Source organism: Zea mays, chromosome 6 (genome assembly GCF_902167145.1).
Source record: "Zea mays cultivar B73 chromosome 6, Zm-B73-REFERENCE-NAM-5.0, whole genome shotgun sequence".
In the NCBI taxonomy this organism is placed as follows: Eukaryota; Viridiplantae; Streptophyta; class Magnoliopsida; order Poales; family Poaceae; genus Zea; species Zea mays.
The window spans coordinates 134,673,850-134,694,042 of record NC_050101.1 but is presented as its reverse complement, the minus strand read 5'-3'; the positions used below and the strand labels follow the sequence as shown (position 1 = coordinate 134,694,042).

General features: G+C 42.7%; 1 protein-coding gene and 1 long non-coding RNA gene across 2 annotated transcripts; both read right to left on the bottom strand.

Moving 5' to 3' along the window:
• Window positions 1-15,735: 15,735 nt before the first annotated feature.
• Window positions 15,736-16,368, bottom strand: LOC109940616 (uncharacterized). The gene is made up of 2 exons (XR_002263224.3): window positions 16,044-16,368; window positions 15,736-15,919 (listed from the first exon to the last, which is right to left on the bottom strand). It is a non-coding gene; the product is annotated as an uncharacterized lncRNA (long non-coding RNA).
• A 1,608-nt stretch (window positions 16,369-17,976) lies between these two features.
• On the bottom strand, window positions 17,977-18,880 carry LOC100280099 (uncharacterized). The gene has a single exon (NM_001153037.1). It carries the CDS (start codon window positions 18,779-18,781, stop codon window positions 18,098-18,100), a length of 684 nt encoding a protein of 227 aa, NP_001146509.1. The 5' UTR covers window positions 18,782-18,880; the 3' UTR covers window positions 17,977-18,097.
• Window positions 18,881-20,193: the final 1,313 nt, after the last annotated feature.

The following is a 20,193-nucleotide window of genomic DNA, read 5'->3' as shown; positions in this document are numbered from 1 at the left end:
GTGCGGCCGCGGCCGCCCCCGGCCAGCCCGACCCGACCTCCCCTGCGCAGCCCCCTCCTCTTCCCTCCTCTCTCTTCCATGGATGGGAGGAAGAAGATGATAGGAAGAAGACGATGACAGTCTCGTAAATTTAGTCCGCGCGAATTACAGTATGATTTAAAATATTCATAACTTTTGCGTTTTAAATCCGATTCGATCCATCCAAGTTGTGTTAGATTCGTATTAAAATTATCTTAATTTATAAATATTTATCCTAATTTTTGCACATTTTATTTAATTTAGTTAAACGTTTGTTTAACCAGTGGCTACTAGAACGACGTTTCAATTTAAAAACCTAATTTAGGAATTCGATTTGCACATTTATAATTAGTCACCAATATGATTAACCTTAACTGAAATGTTATTTATTAATAATTATTTAGTTTAATCACGTTATTTATTTATTAGTTTCGTATGTCGGTCCGCGTGTGCCGCGGTGCTGTTTCGCGCACGTCGTCGCGTGTCGTTCGCGTGTGTCACGCGTGTTGTTCGCACACGTTGTCGTGTGCCGTTCGCGTGTGTCGCGCGCCTTGCCGCGTGCCGTTCGCGCGTATCGCGCGTTGTCCGCGCACTAAGTCGTTTGTGTCCGCGCGTTGCGCACATCGTGTTTGCACGTCGTGCGTCGTTAATTCGTCTCGCTTAGAATCGCTCATATTCATTAAGATACTTGCTTAACTGTCAACTATTAAAATAGTAAGTTAGTCAAAACTAAGTAATAGTATTAATTTACATTTGATTAATATCAATTAATATAATTATGTTGAATTGGATGTTCTAATTAGTACTTGTTTAACGTAAACATGCTAACCCCTCGACCGTAGCTTCGACTATCATGGTTCTTTTCCTCGCGTAACCGTAGAGGCGCTCTCTATTTTATATTGCTCGCTTTTATAATATTTTATCTTGTATGGTGTAATGTTCTTATGCATATGTATATGTTTGTTTGCTTGTGCCTGTTCGTCTTCGCGTCGCGTTGCGATTAGATCGCGGTTCGTTTCTGAGATTCGAGGAATCGACGGTCAAGCTTCGGCGACCAAATGACCCAGCTCTTCGAGTTCTACAAGGCTGAAGATTCTGAGCATCTGTTTGGTGAAGGCAAGTGTCCTCTGACCTATTATGTCCCATTTACTTTATAATTCATCAACCCGCATACCATGATCAACCTAAGGATTGACTAGCTTTGTATTTACCTTGTCCTTGATTACCTTTTGGGTTATTATGGTTAGCTTCATGCTATTTCTTTACTCTAATCAATGAACATGATGTGAACACTTATGATACGATGTTGTCTCTATGATTATGATGTTGGACTGGTGATACTTTAGGGGGCTCGAGCGGTTTCTCGAGTGCCTCTCCGTAAGGACCTGTTCGTTGGATAACCGCCCGGGAAAACAGTGCAACCATGAGGGTAGAATGGGACGCCCTTAGCTGAATAATTAGAGGAACTGGGGTGTAGTTCGCTTCGTCGTCGTGCCGTTAATGGGGCTCGGTGTATGCGGCTCGCTCTGCCAAGGTTGGTTTGCTCCCTTGGGGAGGAGTGCGGTGCATTTAGGAAACCTAACGGGCGGCTACAGCCTCAGGGGATCTTTGTAAAGGCTTCGTAGTGAATCCCTGGCCATTCGTCTCGGGAGTGAATAAGGGTCTTGCAAGTCCGGGCTAGAGAGGGAATCACGGCTTGTGGGTAAAGTGCGCAACCTCTGCAGAGTGTTATGAAACTGATATATCAGCCGTGCTCGCGGTTATGAGCGGCCAAGGGAGCTCCATTGATTAGAGACACATTGATCAGAGATGCTTTGGTTACAGATGATGATGAGGATAATGATGGTTTTTATGATGATGATTATGCTTATGGTTTCTACTATTCTTTCCATTTGGAAAGAGTATTTTTGGGTTAACAACTTGGGTTAATGTTAAAACATGGCTCTCTACTATTAATAATTACCTGACCAACTAAAAGCAACTGCTTGACCTTAACCCCACATAAAGCTAGTCCACTTCAGCCAAACGAGACATTTGCTGAGTACGTTGATGTGTACTCACCCTTGCTTTCACAAAACACCAGGTTGCCTTTGGTGCAATCTATGCTCAAGTAAAGAAGAAGGAGAACAGTGTCGAGGCGGATCTCCGGGAGTTCCAGGACTTCGACGAGTTCGAGGATTAGGCTAGCGACCTCCCCAGTCAGCTGCCTGTGGTGGGTTGTTTACGTTGGCTACGTTTCGATTCTGTGTACTTCGATTTATATTATGTAAATGGCTCTAGTCTTAAATATTATTACTTACTCTTTATTGTAACTCGAAGCATTGTGCTATGATGAGTCATTTATGTAATCACTGTGTACGTGAATTACTGATCCTGGCACGTACATGGTTTGCACTCGGTTTACCTTCAAAACCGGGTGTGACACTCTCAATGTATTCAAAGCGGTTCTGCATTCAGCTTATCTTTGCATGAAGATACCTAGCAATCAAGGATCATATCAGTTTATGGCAGTCAAGAGGCAGTAAGAAGAGTAGGAAGGGACCCTACAAGAACCAAAGATTGTTTACAACATAGGCGAAGCTGAAGTACAAATACAAGAATCTGAAAAGCTAGTAAAAGAAAATACATCTTTGGTGGATCAGCCGAAGCCAGTACTTCTCTGTGATGATGTTGCAAAATAGAGGGTTTTCTTTGGCCATCAGCTAACTTTGGGGCAAGAATCTAATCTCCGAAGGTTTTTGTTTCACAAAAAGGATGTATTTTTCTGGTCAGCAAATGACCTATGTGGAGTGGACAGAAGCATAATAGAGCATGCTCTAAACGTGGATCAAGTGTCAGACCACGTAACCAAAAGCTTCGTAAGATGTCCGAAGACAAGGCCAAAGGTGCAAAGACCAAAGTAAAGGGATTGCTTACTGCCAAGGCCATAAGGGAAGTTGCATACCCAGAATGGTTTGGCCAACACAGTTATGGTCAAGAAATCCAATGGCAAGAGGAGGATGTGTATTGACTTCACAGATCTCAATAAAGCATGTTCGAAGGAATTCCCATTACCAAGAATTGATTTTCTGGTAGATGTAGCTACCACTTTTGAGCTCATGAGTTTATTGGATTGTTACTCAGGGTACCATAAAATTTGTATGAAGAAGGAAGATGAGCCGAAGACTAGTTTCATAACCCCCAGCGACACTTACTGCTATCTTTGAATGCCTGAGGGGCTCAAGAATGCCGGAGGAAGCTTTAGTAGAATGACATCCAAAGTGCTGAGTTCGCAACTGGGCATGAATGTTTTGACTTATGTCGATGACATTATTGTAAGAAGTATGAAGTAACAAGATCACATTTCAGATCCTCAAGAAACCTTCACCAATTTTCGAAGGGCAGGCCTAAAGTTGAACCCTGAGAAATGCGTCTTCGGAGTAAAAAAGGGCAAGTTCCTGGTTTGTTTTGTGTCAACAAAGGCAATAGAAGCAAACCCGAACAAAATCGAAGCAATACTTTGGATAGAGCCACCAAAGTCAAGAAAAAGGGCTTAGAGGTTAGCAGGGAGACTAGCTTCTATAAACAGATTCAAATCAAGATCTGCTAAACAAAGCTTGTCGTTCTTTGATGTCCTGAAATCAATAGAGGTTTTTCAGTGGGGACCCTCCCAGCAAAAAGCCTTCGAAGAATTGAAACACTACCTGATAAAGCTAGCAACACTTTCTCCACCTTCACCAGGGCTCCTCTGTTACTTTATGTATCAGCTTCGCAATCAACTGTAAGTGATGTCTTGGTTCAAGAAGTAGTGAATGAAGGTGTGAAAAGGCAAATGTCTGTCTACTTTGTATCCGAAGTATTAATCCCATCTAAAAGGAATTATACACAGATGGAGAAGGTCCTCTATGCAGTCCTAATGGCTTCAAGAAAGCTTCGACACTACTTCCAATCCCACAACATTATTGTGCCATCATCTCAACCACTTAAGGATATCATAAGAAACAGAGAAGTTTCAGGTCAAATTGGAAAGTGGGTAGCAGAACTCAATGTGTTTATCATAAACTTTGTTCACAGATCTTCCATTCAATCTCAAGCATTAGTAGATTTTATTGTTGATTGGACTCCAGGCTCACAAGACGAAGCAACCCAATCAGATGAAGCTCTCTAGACAGTCTTCTATGATGGTCATGGGGGTCCTTCGGGGCTGGTGCTGCAGCTGTCATTGTTTCACCATCTAAAGTAAGAACTTCGTATGCTGCCAAGTTGCAGTTCCAGCGCACAAACAATATAGCAAAGTACGAAGCTCTGCTTCTAGGATTAAGAAAGTTAAAGGCAATGGGTGTAAGAAGAGCAGTTTTGAAATCAGACTCCTAAGTCATCATAGGTCAAGTGGACAAATGAAGCAAAGTAAAGAGCCCAGGCTTGGAGATGTAATTTGATATGGTCCGAAGGATGGAATCTTCCTTTGAGTGGTTTTTAGTAAAAAAAATATTCTGAGACTAGACAACGAACAAGCTGATATGCTGGCTAAGTCTGCCGCTCAGGGGCTCCTCCTGTCCCCGAAGTGCTCTTCGAAGTGTTAAAGGCACCCTCGGTTGACTTGATTGAAAGAGCTATTCTAACTGTCTCCCCTACACACAGCGAAGATAGGAGAATAGAAATTATAACCTTCCTTCAGGAATCCATCTAGTTGATGATGAAGCATACATCAAGAGAATGCAAGCAAGAGCAAGGCCATATAAAATCATAGAAGGGGAATTGTATAAAGAGGGTGTCTGTTCACCTTTGCTAAAGTGCATCGCTAGAGACGAAGGTCAAGGTTTAATAAGAGAAATTCATTCTATACTATGTGGATCTCATATTGGCCCTAGGAGTGGGAAAAGTCTTTCGTCATGGTTTTTACTGGCCAAAGGCAGCTTCGGATACAGCGGACATGTCGACCTTATCTAATCAAACTTGTTCACTGAATATAGCTCTTCAAGTTTGCTACAACAGTCCAAGACCCAAAGTGCATAGATCCAAAACTATGGCGCTCTAAAGCTGATCACAATGCACTGAAACTCAGCTTTAGTTACTGAATCAAATTCTGATCAAAGCACATGCTGATAGTGACCCTTTTAGTGCATTTTGCTCAAGTTTTTGTGTAGCACCAGACCAACATCACTTAAGGAAACTTGTTCTCCAACATATGGTCTACCAACTCAATATAGACACCTTAGTCCCAAGCTCCATAGATTTGACACCACAGAGCTCCAAAGTTGGGCAAAACCCACTTTTTCAGGTTTTTGTTAACTGAACTAGGATCAAGAAAAGACAATTTTGTCAGCCCATCTTTGACCAAAGTTTTCTCCAGGTTCCATGTAGTTCTAGGGCCAAGTTGCTTAACCAAGTTGGCACTCCTATTGTAGCTCTACAAGTTTGTTATGGTGACCATCTCCAAAATGCTTATGGATTAAAGTTACAAAGGCCCAAAGTTGGCTCATTATCACTGTTTTACAAGAATCCAAACTCAACCAAATCTAAAATTTGCGAATTATTTTGAAATCTTCCACAAAACTTGAAAATATCAACACATGAAAGTTGCTTAACTTTAAAAACTCTACAACTTTGGTATTTTACTTTTTGGTAAAATGTGGCTAGATCTCAAGATTCACTTTTGGCCTCTAAATCAAGTTTTTAGAGACACTTAATTACTTTAAGTGCTTCACCAACTCTAATCCACATCCTAAAGGCAAAGCTACCCTATGTAGCAAGACCTACTTCTTGTACTTAAGACTCAAGGTCAACTTGTCACTAGCCTAGGAAGTGATTTGCTCCCACTTAGCTTAAGCAAGGCTCTTAAACTAAATCTCATACTCTAGTAAACACAACAATACATTTGCTTCAAAATTTTGGGCCTAGTGAATGCATTCTAGGTGGATCACAAACAAGATGGTGCTAGTGCACATGATGACATGTCAAGATTTTAGTAATCGTAACACCAGGGGCGTTACATGCCTCCTCACCATTAATGGGTCGTAGGACGAAACCCACTAACTCCCTTGCAACGAAGACCAACCTACCCCGGAAGGTAGCATCCACACATGTAACTCAAAAAAACCCAAATTGTATCCCTTTCAACCTGCAAAGCCACCCATACCAAGCCAAAATATGGCCCGATCTAACAAGAAACATGCCTGTCGTACCCCTAGATTCACACTTCTAGACCCCCACCTAGCTAAAGTGGACGAAGGCATGCTTCAAGATAGTAAAGACCTAGACATCAGCACGGAAGAACAACTCCTGCTCAGGAGCCTCGACATGCACAATTCCAACCTGTAGATGCAAAAGAAACCTAGAAGCCAAAAGACAAAGCAATGAAGTCAAGGCAATGATACAACACCTTATCCAAGAGGAAAAAGAACAAGCAAAGGCCCTCAAATAGGAAATCGCCGATCTGTAGAGTCAATAGTTTGTCCCCCAACCTTCATGATAGGTACTTTGGCGTCAACATCGAGCATACCTCACATCAAAGTACATTTCAAGGATTCCTCTTCACAGACGACAAATGCCCTCGGTCAGCACGACTGTTGTCCACTCCCTAGCCCTACAACTACAGAGCGGGCGGCTGACCCAAATATAATGGCAAAGCTGACCCTTCATAATTTATCATGAGGTACAGGTCACGATAGCATCTTTTGGGGCGATGACAATGCTATGGAGAAATCGTTCATCATAGCACTCGAGGTCCCATCCCTCACCTGGTACACAAGGCTGCAACCCCTCTTCACATGGAAGGTTCTACATGACAAGTTCCTACTCAACTTCCATGGGTATAGACCTAATACTAATGCCCTCACCGAGTTATAACTCTGCAGAAAGCAAGAAAAGGAAACTCTCCAGGAGTACTACAACAAGTTTCTACTCATGAAGTTTTAGCTTCCATCCATCGAAGACATCATCACCATCCATTACACGAGCAGTGGCCTTTGTCCAGGCCACCTATATAGTCACTACACCAGAGACACCCCAAATACACTACAAGAGCTATATTAGCTCTTCGAAAAGTATGCCAGGTTGGAGGAACTGCACTACCGCAAGCTTGAAACACAATGAAAATCCAAGGAGAAGTCACACCCTAGCAACAAACCTTGACCCAAGAGCAAATAGCAAGACCACCTATTGAGCACCATATGTGGCAACTAGGAAGGCCAGACGGTCCGCACCTCAGACGGTCCGTGAGGTAGCGCGGACGACCCGCGATAGGATTAGATTAGGTGAGATATCCCTTTTCCATGCATGTTTATCCAACTTTTCACGTGGATTCTGTTGGGAAACTCCTAGGAACGGGTCCAGACCCCCCTATATATATATGAAGCATAGGACCAATTGCACGCATCACCAATCGAACCAATCAATCAATCTAGTTTATTTCCTTTGTTCTTCGTCGCATTAGGAGTAGGCATAATTTAGACCTAGATTAGCTTTTCCTTCAACCCCAAATCTTCATCCCCCTTTGACTCTATGTTGTCTAGGGACGTCCCGGGTGGCCTGCCGATCTTGAGACACTCCCTGGATCTCTACTCCCTAATGGGGTCCCTCCCGGGGGTGAGTTCTAGGGTTCTTGGACCCTTTGCGCACGCACGGACCGTCCGACACGTGAGCATAGGATATCCGCTCCTGCAGCAGGGTCGCGACTGTCTGTGCTACCACAGAGAGCACCACCAGGTGGTATGCTCCTACTGTTTGGCCCTGAATCGAAGCCAACACCACCAAAGGAAGTTGATCAACAACATTATTGGTCAGAGACAACCCACCGAGCCCCCCCTCGCGCGCGCAAGAAAGCTAGGGTGTAGTTACCAGTACATAATTTTGCCATATTTCGAGCATTTGTTTTCTTTGTTGTCCTCTTTCGTGAAAAGCGTGTAGTTACCAGTACATACATCAATCTTCTGATAATTGCATATCGAACCGTTTGAGTAGTTCTTTTGAATAGGTACATGTGTTTGGGCGGCTTATGAGGCTTCGAAAGGGCATCCCCAGATAATTTCACAGGCTTATTGTGACAATTGTTGGAGAGAAAAATCGACTTAATAGGAATGAAGCAGGTCACAAAAGGGAGTAAATTCTAGCTGCATGGGTCATCATCACCTAGGGTGATTATCAAGTGTGTCATCTCTTCTCGCTTTACAAACAGGGCCGACTATGAGCCTATGCAACAGGGCCGATGCTCGGGGGCTTACAATAGAAAGGGGCCCACGTTCACATATATAGAGACCAAGTAGACTATAGGAGAAGCTAAAAGCCTGAAAAGAACTTTGATGCCCCTACATATTGTCCTGTGGCTCTAATTGTTTCGTGGTGTAAGAAGCAATCAAATTGATTTTATTTACTACTCTTTTGGTTTGTAGTATCACATCTGTTAGTAAAAAATAATAGCATTAATGTTTACTTCTTTGATTGTCGTGTTACAAATAATAAACAATATTAAATCCAAGGGACCCACAGTGCCCTAGTCGCTCCGGGGCCTTGCAATGGTATATGGGATTGCACGACGGTCCAAATCAGTATTGTTTCTTTTTTTTCAAAATAATGTGCCTAACTTAAAGTTTTCGTCAATGATTTCAGCAATAACCCATGCAATGCGTGCCTTGCCTTCACGTCTGATTCCACAACTCTGCTGTCAAGTGAGTAGGATGATGATCTCCACTACAGTCAGCATCCACAAAAGCCACTGAAATCTGGTTACGTGCTACACATGAACTTTCATATTTACTGTTCATTAGGGAGTACTAGGTACGTGCTAAAAGCAAGCAAGATTCTTTTCTTCTTCCCTGCAAAAGATGCAAGAATTGTTGCGTAAAGGACATGCATGGCGCCAAGATGGCAAGATGTTGTATCATTCAGATAGTAGCTGAAGATCAACGACTTTTATCGTTTTCATGGCATGAGCTAGCATGGTTCACGTAGAAAACAATCTTGCAACTACGAGGTGCCAATCTGAACTTTTTTCATTTGGCATTACACTGTGTGGTTAGTACACACAGATCAGTTTTGCTGATCCATGTCTTTGTTTGGGATTCTCATGCTTGCCGTAGTACTCTGAACTATCGGTTTCTTACACCGTCCTGCAACGGAAATTGGAGTATGCCATGTGCACATCTATGGGTACGCTACGCCCCGTCAAATTAAAGTATGATGTACTTCGCTTTCAAAAAATAAAAGTAACATGTGCTGGTATGCTGCATCAATAAGTTTGTCGTTTAGAGTGCAAGCCTCCTCTGTTCAGATCTCTATTGCTATGGTCTGTAATCACTATTCAAACACAGCTAAGGATTAGGTTCCACAGAATCACACTAATTTATGACAGATAGTCAGGAATATGAGCACGGGACACACCTGATCCACTGGACAGGGGTCTTGCAAGAGGCTGGCTGCTATGATGATGTTCCTCAACAGCTTAGACGCTATAAACAAGTCATTACACCCAACTACACATACCTTGTACTGGTAGAGTTGTTCTACTTATTGGACGTGTTTCCGGTCCATTCATTTTGCAGGAACTCAAGTTACTAATAAAAGTGGTGCCAAGTGAAGAATATGATGCTTGCTTGCAAACAATTAAACATAGTCATTTGCCTAAAACAGTCTGGACAGCTAGCTGAATTCATCCTCAAGCTAAACCTATCACCACATGCAGTGAGTGAAACATGGGTCCATACATCTCTGCACCGCATGCTGTTTTTTTTATATAAAAAAAAGATCAGCACTTGATGAGGTGAGGTGGTCCTGCAAGTGCAATAACTTCAGTGTCTTCTTCCCTGCTGTGAGCGCTTCAACTACTTGGTGCCCCTCATAAGGGGCAAGGCAAGCCTCTGCATCAATAGCCATCCATAGCAATGGGCAGCAGCACAGGAGATGGAGCCCCCAGCTAGGGGCTGGTAGCTGGCTAGCCAGTGGGCCCTTATGGCTGATGCCCTTGCCTTTACTGACCACCTCATTCTGGTCAGGAAGTTTGGCCAACGGACACCTCTCCGGCTCTTCTCAAGGAATGGAGAGGGCGACGCAGGAATTCAGTTCCGCAATATAATTGAATTGCTAGCACATTTGTAGTACATGGTGTAACTGAACTCGTGTCCTGTGATTCTCAGTACAAATGGCATGAATTATTGATGGATCAATTCAGGATATCATCAGGTGAGTCACCTCGATAAGAGATATTTTCAGAGTGTGTCATCAGACAGTGACTCCATGGATATACTTGAACCTGATGGAGGTCAAATAGATGAACTGAGATCATTTAAACCATAACTGTCTAGACGGACACTTTTGATGCAGCAACTTTCATGCATTCATGATATGTTGTAGATGACGATAACAGATTATGTTAAAATTCGTAGTCCACATCACCCTAAGGCCTGAACACGATAGTTTCTTCTCATTCTCAGAGTTGGAAATTATAAAACAACATCCGAGCTTAAGCACTACTGTCCTCTTCTTGGTAGCAGCATCCAGGAACCTTGGACTGGGTAAACAAGATCGAAACGTTTTATTTTTCTCATGACAAGCAGAGAGGATTAAACAAATTTAAGACAGAGATTAATGGTGGTCAGGTAAGAGAGTCAAGAACAATGTCTAACGGGGCAAATCCATGCATGGCCTCTCAAGAATATTAAATTAATTGTGTGCCACAATTAAAATATTTCATGTTGCTAAATAGTGGTATATTGAGTACTGGGTGGGTCGTAGCCCAGTTGGTTCATTCACCAGGTGTGCGAACGGCTGGACGTGGGTTGAATCATCAGACATTGTGTCTCACTTTGGAGTTTATCTTTCGTTGCCTCTCAGATTATATCTAAGTCTAGGTATACGGTAACACGCGTGCATATTCAGTGGTACCGCGTGTTTCTCACTCAATAAAGGTCTAGATCTCTTAATCCCTTCCTTGTGTGTAATAGACGTGCATGTGTATATGGTGTGGTGTGCGTCCTTGGCATCCTTGCACTCTATTAAAAAATAGTAGTATATTTCATTTTAAATTGGTGTAAGTTGGACAAAAAAACAAATCCAGACAGATTTGTAACAAGATATATGGATCATGCGGGTGGCAAGACAGGGGACCAACCCGTAGATTTGTGCTTAATTTTCGCTTAAGCTTCATCAGTGACTGACTCCATTAGGTCTCATAAACTATCTAGTACTACTTGGGAGTTGGGACAAGCTAGGTAGATCATCCAAATGACATACGGGATGGAATTCAGGGAGGTCATTTGTCCGGTAGTATTAGGCAGCTCGTGTTGCTTTGCTATTTCATTTTGTTCACATAGTTTGATCTTGATACTTTTATAGCAAACTTTTGCTTTTAGGGCATATCCAGTAGGCCATGTAAATGACTGTGTAAAGTAATGTTTTACACTGTATATTACACTGTTTGTAGAGCGGAGTTTGAAATAAAAGTGAGATAGGGAGTGAAATAGGGAGTCTGTCCCAAAGGCGACAATGCCAACTAGTTGAAACACAGAAAATATCCTAAAATAAACTTAAATGACTATTAAACGGGGGATGATGTAAGCCTCAATGTATATAAAAACTTAAAACTGCTTTCTTTAGAGTCTAAGCACCATAGTTTTTGTTGAGTTTGTGATCCAAATTCTGAAGAAGTCGGCCAAGTTGGCGAGCGAAGCAGAGGCCCGTCGCCGGGAGGCTAATTGTGATATTTTCAGACTCCAAACCAGATGATGTCATGATGTTGATATGATTTTATTCTATATTCACTACAGGACGGTCGACCATTTTCAACGGCTTATGGGTCTACCATTTTCAGCGGCCAGAAGCCGCCAAAAATAGCCTATTTTCGATGCCTTCTGGTCGCCAAAAACATTTAGCTGAAAATTAGCTATTATTTTCGACGGTCGCATCCGGGCCACCGAAAATAACATATTTATAGAGGCTTTACTCTGGGTACCAAAAATAATATCTATTTTTGGTGGCATGGCCCAGGCCGCCAAAAATAAGCAATTTCGGAGCTAAAAAATATGAAAATGTGAAATTAACATCAATTTCAACAACAATATAATCACAACATCATGACATCAACATAAATTCTCAGAATTACACATATTCACCTCAAATATCACAATTCACCATAATTCCTCACAAATACATCAGAGTCCACCAAAATACCACACAATTCCATTACAATCCACCACAAACTCACAATTCCATCACAAATACATTAGAATCCATCACAGTTCATATCAAATCCATCGTATCGATCAAATTCACCAAGAGTCAAATCATAAAAAATTAGGGTCATTTGAGTTGTGACCACTACCTCTAGAAGCGAAGAAGTTGTTGGCAAAGTCATCTATCTGGTTTGGAGTCTGAAAGAAAGAAGAGTACATTAATAACAACAATGTTAAGTTGACCACTATTCAAAAGAATTGTTTGTTAAACTAACCTCCTCTACAGTAGCTCCCTCCCCTCGAGAAGCTCCTCCTAGTGCTGGTATTACCAGTGGTGGCGTGTTATGGCCCATAACCTCCGATCCCTACAAAATCAAGTTAAGCCAAGATTTGAAAGGTTAATACAAATGACAAGTCTAAACTAAATTGAATTTGAATGACACACTAGAGCTGGTTCATAGTAAGCTCTAATTAATAATACATTCGAGTAGACATACTTATCGACGCACCTGAACTGGAGGATGTGTCGGAGCATGTAATCCCCACCGAGGCATCGACGACTGAAATTGAGAGAAAAAAATGAATGGTTGTTGTTGTGCCTGCTCTGGAAACCACGGCTGTTGCAAATGCAGTATATTAGTTATAGGACAAATATACGACCGTGTTGAGAATAAATAAGACACTCACGTTCATTACTTATTGCGTTGTGCGTTTTAAGCAGCCATGTACTCTGATTGTTGCCGGACGAATGCCATTTGTTGCTATCGCAACTCTTCACAAAACGTTTCTTGTTGCTCCCTCATAGTCTCCTACATGCTCGAGCACCGACTACGGCTGCTACCACAACTTGTCTACGGCGAAGAGCCCCCACGAGACCGCAACTTTGTCGAATCGATCACACTTGTAAACATAGAATACTTTAAAATAAGAAAATTAGCTATTCGGTCATGATTTCAATCTAATTGAAAAAATCACAAATTCATATCGTCCATGGGGCTTTCCTTTAATAGAATACACAAATTCAGCGTCGATGGTAGACGCTCCTCGCCAATCATAGTCTTCACCATGCTTCCTAACCATCTCCTACCTGTAAGTCTCCTGCAATACAATACGAAGATTCATTACACATGTAATGTATAACTAGCAATATGGCAAGAAAAACTTTAATTCTAACAACGACTAACCATACGCTCAGCGTCCGCCTGACTGCATAGATTATCGAGGTCTTCACTGTTTTCCCATTAAGCCCTCGCCTACTCGTCTAAAAACATCGATTGGGCTCGGTACAACTCCAGTTTGAACCTCCTACAAATGTATGAGTTTAAGCCGATTCTATTTCTCAGTAAAATAGAGTACTATATCCTCACCATTCACTTAGACAACTAAAATAAAAACAAACAAAAAAACATGTGCTATAAATGAAATCAAAACAAACAAAAATACTTGTTAATTTAGAATTGAGTTAAACATTATATTAATTAATACAATGAAACTGACATTTCAATGCATCATTGACTAAACTTGTGATTAATTATATTTTCAAATGCATAAACATATAACTATCAAAAGTAATGAAAAATGACCTAATCAAACAAACAATTACACATAAACATTGATTGCATAAACTATTACTCATTAATTTCGGTGGCTAATAAAAAATGGCCACCGAAAATAAATAAAAATATGTAAAATATCACCTCTCGTGCTAGGTCATAGTGACGTCGAATCGTGGTGGTGGTTGATGACGGCCGTGGGCGGGGTGGACACCGACAGTGTGGTGGGGCGAGCCGGGCGAGCACTGAGAGGGTGGCTCGTGGACGGTAGAGGCAGGGTGGAGCAGGCCAAAGCGTCGATGTCAGCCGGCAAGTCGACGGTGGGGCGGGGCAGCCACGCCATGGTCGGGGTGCAGCAACTGTTGAGGGTGGCTGGGCGGAGCAGGGCAGCCGCGCCAGAGTTATGCCCGTGTCGGGCCGGTCGGATTCAGGTGGGGAGGCGGCGATCGGAGGCATCGGCGGGAGCTACATGCGATAATGGTGAAACAACGACGGTTGGGAGCGTTGCAGACCGCGCGCGTGCGAGTTATCCGTTAATTTTCGATGGCTTGAGGCAGTGGCCGCCGAAAATAACATTAATTCCAGTGGCTCAGGGTAGTGGCCGCCGAAAATTAACCTAATTTCGGCGGCTTATAAAAAACCCCGAAACCCCAAAAGTAACCCTTAATTTCGACGGTTGCCTCGGCCGCCGAAAATGAGCACAGTTCATGTTGTGATTTAAAGTTTGTAGCAAAGAGAATTAAAGGGATTTATTGAATTAATTAATTTTAAGATACAGTATGAGTAGACGTGTTGTTGTGTATCGAAAAAGCTAAAATTGGTTTCAAATAAGCACACCTAATTTTTTTCAAAAACATATTTCAATAAATTAGAAATATAAACCAGTTTCTTAGAAACTATGGTGATTACAAACAGGGGTAGTGAAAATTTTACTTCTAAGATATAATGAGAAGTAAAAATATAAAAAACACTATTGTGTAGCATCCTATAAGATAGATCTACGATACTGATCACCAGCGTTTATGGGTGAATACAGTCAACAACTTTGGGACAAGCAGAAATATTTGCAGGACCAGAGTACATGACTGTATGTATACACGGTAACATACATACATATTACACACACGTACATGATATGTACATACTTTTATATATATATATATATATATATATATATATATATATATATATATATATATATATATATATATATATATATATATATATATAGGGCGATGGTAATGGAAGCCCTGGGCTTCCATTAGTATCAGGAAGCCCCAGCCAGGTATAGCCACGTTCCGTACCAGCGTGCGTCCCATCGGGCACGGGTTCTGACTTGGACAGATTTTAGCGTAAAACGTGAACAAAAACAGCGTAAATGATTACAAATTTTAGCGTAAATCGTAGATCTGTTTTGAAACGGCGAATGCGGCCCGAAAATTACGGCGTAAAAATCTCGCGCGTCCCATCGTGATCGGGTTCTGACTCGGACAGATTTTAGCGTAAAACATGAACCAAAATAGCGTAAATGAGTACGAAATTTAGCGTAAATCGTATATCTGTTTCGTAACCGTAAATGGGTCCCGAAATTACGGCGTAATAATCGCGTGCGTCCGATCGTGTGCGAGTTTTGGCTCAAATAGATTTTAGCGTAAAACGTGAGCTAAAACAGCGTAAATGAGTACATAATTTAGCGTAAATCGTATACCTGTTTCGTAACAGCAAATGAGGCCTGAATTACGACGTGAAAATCGCGTGCGGTCGATTGAGCGCGGGTTCTGGCTCGAATGGATTTCAGCGTAAATTGTAAACCAAAACAACGTAAATGAGTATAAATTTTAACGTAAATCGTCCAACTGTTTCATAATAACGAATGTAGACCGAATGTATCTCTCAGTGCATGAGGTTGTCATAAAACGCATCAAGAAATTTTGTAAATTGGTGTAAGATACAACAAGTGATCCGAGGTAATTGTAGCGTAAAATGCAAGCTAACCATCTACAGGAGAACTGTTTCAGATCTTGCAATAAGATATAAGAGATAATTATTCCTGTACTCAAGTATGATAATGTCGTGTTTACATTTTAGCTGTTGGTACATACACACAAAACTTTGTTTCACCATAACACCACTGTTAGCAAAAAAAATGAGTTCAAAAGGCTCTTCCAGCTTTCCTAATGTGGAGAAAACCACCAAGGTCCATATCTGCAAATGTAACATGAACTGTTAATATGATCTTTCCTCGTTAATATGTCTTTTCAAGTTTGTTATGACTAACATAACCTAAAGTCTAAACTGAATGCAAACTTGAGTTAGAAGATCAGATTACCTATAGCACAGATGTCATGTGATTCTGACTATTTTAGGACCAACAAACCATTTGGAAGCCAAACAAATCCCTGCTCAATTTGCCTCAAAGCAACATATAAGAAATTACATAATTAGCTTATGAATATGTGCACTGCTCTTGGAATACATTCTAAGAGTTTTGAAAAGCCTTTTCTTGAGTGCATTTCTGAATTTGATGGTACAGAAGGTGTTAAATATATACAACAATTTGATATTCTAGACTACCTGAAGCATGTAGAATCAAGGTAAATGCAGCTATAATACACTGGTAGTAGCCGAGTATATTTATGCACGCATATGTACTTGTATTTAGAAGTAGCAAATATTAGTACTTTTAAGCGGAGGTTTCTTTCTGCCATACAGGGTACTTGGGACTCGAGCTCCAGATGATTTTCTGAATAATACAATAGATTATGAATTAGAAATTTGTTATGCATAACCTTGGATAAGCATCATGCTTCAGGCCATTAAACAAACCAGCCACTAAGGAAATTATGATTCTTTATGCTACACCCAAAACAACAGAACAAGTTTAACAGCTCTTTGCAATTATGCCTATTTATGAAGTCATCTAAAAAGTTACCGAATTCTCAAAGGAACATGACTCTGAAACACCTGAAGATATCCCCATCTCCACAGCGAGTATCCCAGTTGTTACAGATGAGGAGCCCAACAAGGCCTCTCCACCAGTTGATGTTCCTAAAAAACCAGAAGCTGAGCAGGGATTGACACTATAATTGATACACTTTTTTTCATACATGCATGTAATTTTACATGAAATGAGATAGCCCTTGAACTCATTCTGTGGTATTGGGGTTGACATCTTCAGATTGAAAACCTCTTTGAAGGTTGAAAATTATTGGGATCCGAAGGAGTTTGTAATTTGTACCTGGTCTTTTTATCAATTAGTAACCATTATTACCCGGTAGTGGGAAATTGAACCAAGAAATCAGAAAGAGATAAAGAAAGGGGTTCGAGGTGCATCCTTTGGGGTGTTAACATTCGGGTCCATCCTTTTGGATTCGGCTGCCCTAACTTCGATTGATGGATTAGGAACACCATAATTAAATTCGTAACTCAGATTAGAAAAAGAGAAGGGGATTGACAAACTGAACCCTAGAACCGAAACCCTAAAATATATCCCCAAATTAGAAATCCAAAAGGATGGTTTGGGGATCAGGATGGGGGGAGCAAGGAGGTTCCTACCAGGGCTAAAGTCATAGATCGACGACGACTTACCTGGCTCTCGAGCCGACGCTCGAACATGGAGTCCCCTTGCTGGTGCGCACCGACTGGAGGTAAGGTTAGGGGAGGGAAGAAAATGAGGGAAACGAAGGGAAGACACCTCTGGAACGATGATGGGGAGGCGATCCACCATGGATCTCGTCTATGGGGACGCTTGTCCGCCGCGGTCGTGCTGGCTTCGCTGCGCTCGCTCGTGTCGCGCAACCGCCGCCAATAAAACCCTAGTCTCAGTCATCGCAGAAGGCCAGGTAGAACGATTGGTTTTATACGGTGGTACACGAGCGTAAACTTATGTATAACTAAGTGTAAACATTATAATGGGTGGACCGAATGGTGTGACTGGTCAACCGGGTGAATAGTCAGGGCTTCCTGTAGTTAAACAAAGCCCAGGGCTCTAAATATATATATATATATATATATATATATATATATATATATATATATATATATATATATATATATATATATATATATATATATATATATATCACGCTCGTTTAATTAATCTCACTTACCGTGAAATCAAACTCTTCAAAATTTGATCAAATATACATGAAACAATAGTAACAGAGGTTGCGGGTGGAATATACTTTTATAATAAAGTTATTTGAAGATATAAATGTTAATAGTATTTCTATATACTTAGTTTTTTTTTTAAAAAAAACTTGTACATAAACATGATACGCACTTATTTTAGGACGGTGGGAGTACGTTACATGACACATGCTGCGGCAAAATGCAAAGCACACCCTGAGCTTCTTAGCCATATCAATTTCAATCAAATCCTGTCTATGCTGCGGCGCTGGTGGCAGCTCGCCGACCGGGCTTGCCGACGACGACCGTGGCCAGCGCGTTCCTTAAGGCCACCGCGACGCCGCACCCCTTCACGACCCGCCTCTCGTAGCACTCACGCTCCACCGAGAAGCACCGCGGCGTGGCCTCGTCGTAGGCGCCGCCGGCCGAGATCGCGCGCCCGTGGTGGCCGCGGGAAGCCCCCACGTGCACGGCGGGCGACGACTGGACGGTGAACACGGGCGACATCGTGGACGACGTGTTGGAACTCGAGGACGACCAGGACGTGGAGGACCAGGACGGGCACGCCGACGTCGTCCGGCTGCTGCCGGGCCACCGGTGGAGGGTGATCCTGGGGAGGATGGCGGCGAGGAGGCCGGGCCGGCGGCTCCTGGAGCGGCCGGCGCCGGCGCCGCCCCGGCCTGCGGAGTAGTAGGACGGCGGCGGCGTGAGCGGCGGGAGCTCGGCCGCGGAGGACGAGTCGTGCTTGGGCGTGCCCGGCTGCGACTCCCACAGGAACGGCACCGCGCCGGCCGACGCCACGGAGTAGTACACCCGGAACGACGGTACCGCGAGCTGCGCCGCCGCCTCCTTGGAGAGCATCTTGGCGTGGAGCTTGGTCCCCTGCTTCACCAACAATCCAGGCTCCTCCTTGCCGCCGGCGCTTGCCATGGCGAACATGCACTGCGCACTCACTGACTGACACTCTGCTCTGCTAGCAGCTAGCACAGAGAGAGAGAGAGAGAGAGAGAGAGAGAGGGGAAACACAGAAAAGGAAGGTGCCGCTTGAGAGTTGAGAAGAAGGTGCGTGGCAACTACAGCAAGTGATTTTTATAATCCTGGATCAGAAGTTTGTAGTGCAGAGACCGGGAGAACCAGCCGTGTAGCAGCCAGTAGCACCAACAGTTGCTTTGATCTCTCTCACCTGCACCGGCGCTCTTTATCTGCTCTCTCTCCTCTCGGATCCGTAGCTGACTGTTGCTGCCGACCAACGAGCGTGTGACACGGCAACATTAGTGGACATAATCAAAAGAGGTTGTCCGTGAGTGACGAGAGACGCAGAATGCGGCTTTGCTGGTGTCAGCATGTGTTCAGTGGTGGTAGAAAAAAATACAACTGGGATTGCCCTCTGTTAAGAAAAAGAGGACTGAAATATTATCTCCGCCCAAAGTCAACAAAAACATCGAATGGGTTTCCGTCAAACGGTGTACGTAATGGTTCATGTCACGCCGTTTAATTCACCGCCATTGTGTAAGTAGTAGTTGCAAAGTGCAATACAACCAGCGCATTTTGGGAACCAGAACATAGATGCACCACAAAACCACGGCACTGCCCACTCCATGTAACACCATGTCCACTCCAGGATCGGCGCTACTTAATTCTGTCAGATCTCTAATATCATATTATTGTCCCTCGATTATTATCAACCCGACTGCAATCTTTTTCTGTCGGTAAGGATTGCACCAGAGCACCTTCTACTTCTAATAGGCCATGAACTATAGATAGAGAAGAATCATTCTGAGCGAGTCCATAAGAAGCGACCCACTTTTTCATCGGTTCCGGGGGAAGACCAAAGATCTTGCGCGACCGGTCCGCCAGAAAAACTCAAAAGGGGAATTCGTAAATCCTCCAAACGTAGAGCGCGTAACGCTTTGAAACCAAATACGTTACCCACAATGGAAGTAAACATGTTAGTAACAGAACCCTCTTCAAATAGGTCTAATGGATAAGCTACATAACAAATATATTGATCTGGGTCCCCAGGAACGGGCTCGATGTGATAGCATCGTCCTTTGTAACGATCAAGACTGGTAAGTCCATCAGTCCAAACAGTTGTCCATGTACCAGTAGAAGATTCCACAGCTACTGCAGCTCCTGCTTCTTCAGGCGGAACCCCGAGCTGAGGAGTTACTCGGAATGCTGCCAAGATATCACTATCCTTGGTTTCGTACTCCGGGGTGTAGTAAGTCAATTTATAATCCTTAACACCAGCTTCAAATCCAACATTTGCTTTAGTTTCTGTTTGTGGTGACATAAGTCCCTCCCTACAACTCATGAATTAAGAATTCTCACAACAACAGGGTCTACCTAAT

Excerpts from the sequence above, each read along its gene's own strand:
- LOC100280099 (NM_001153037.1), bottom strand. The coding sequence starts at position 18,781 with ATGTTCGCCATGGCAAGCGCCGGCGGCAAGGAGGAGCCTGGATTGTTG.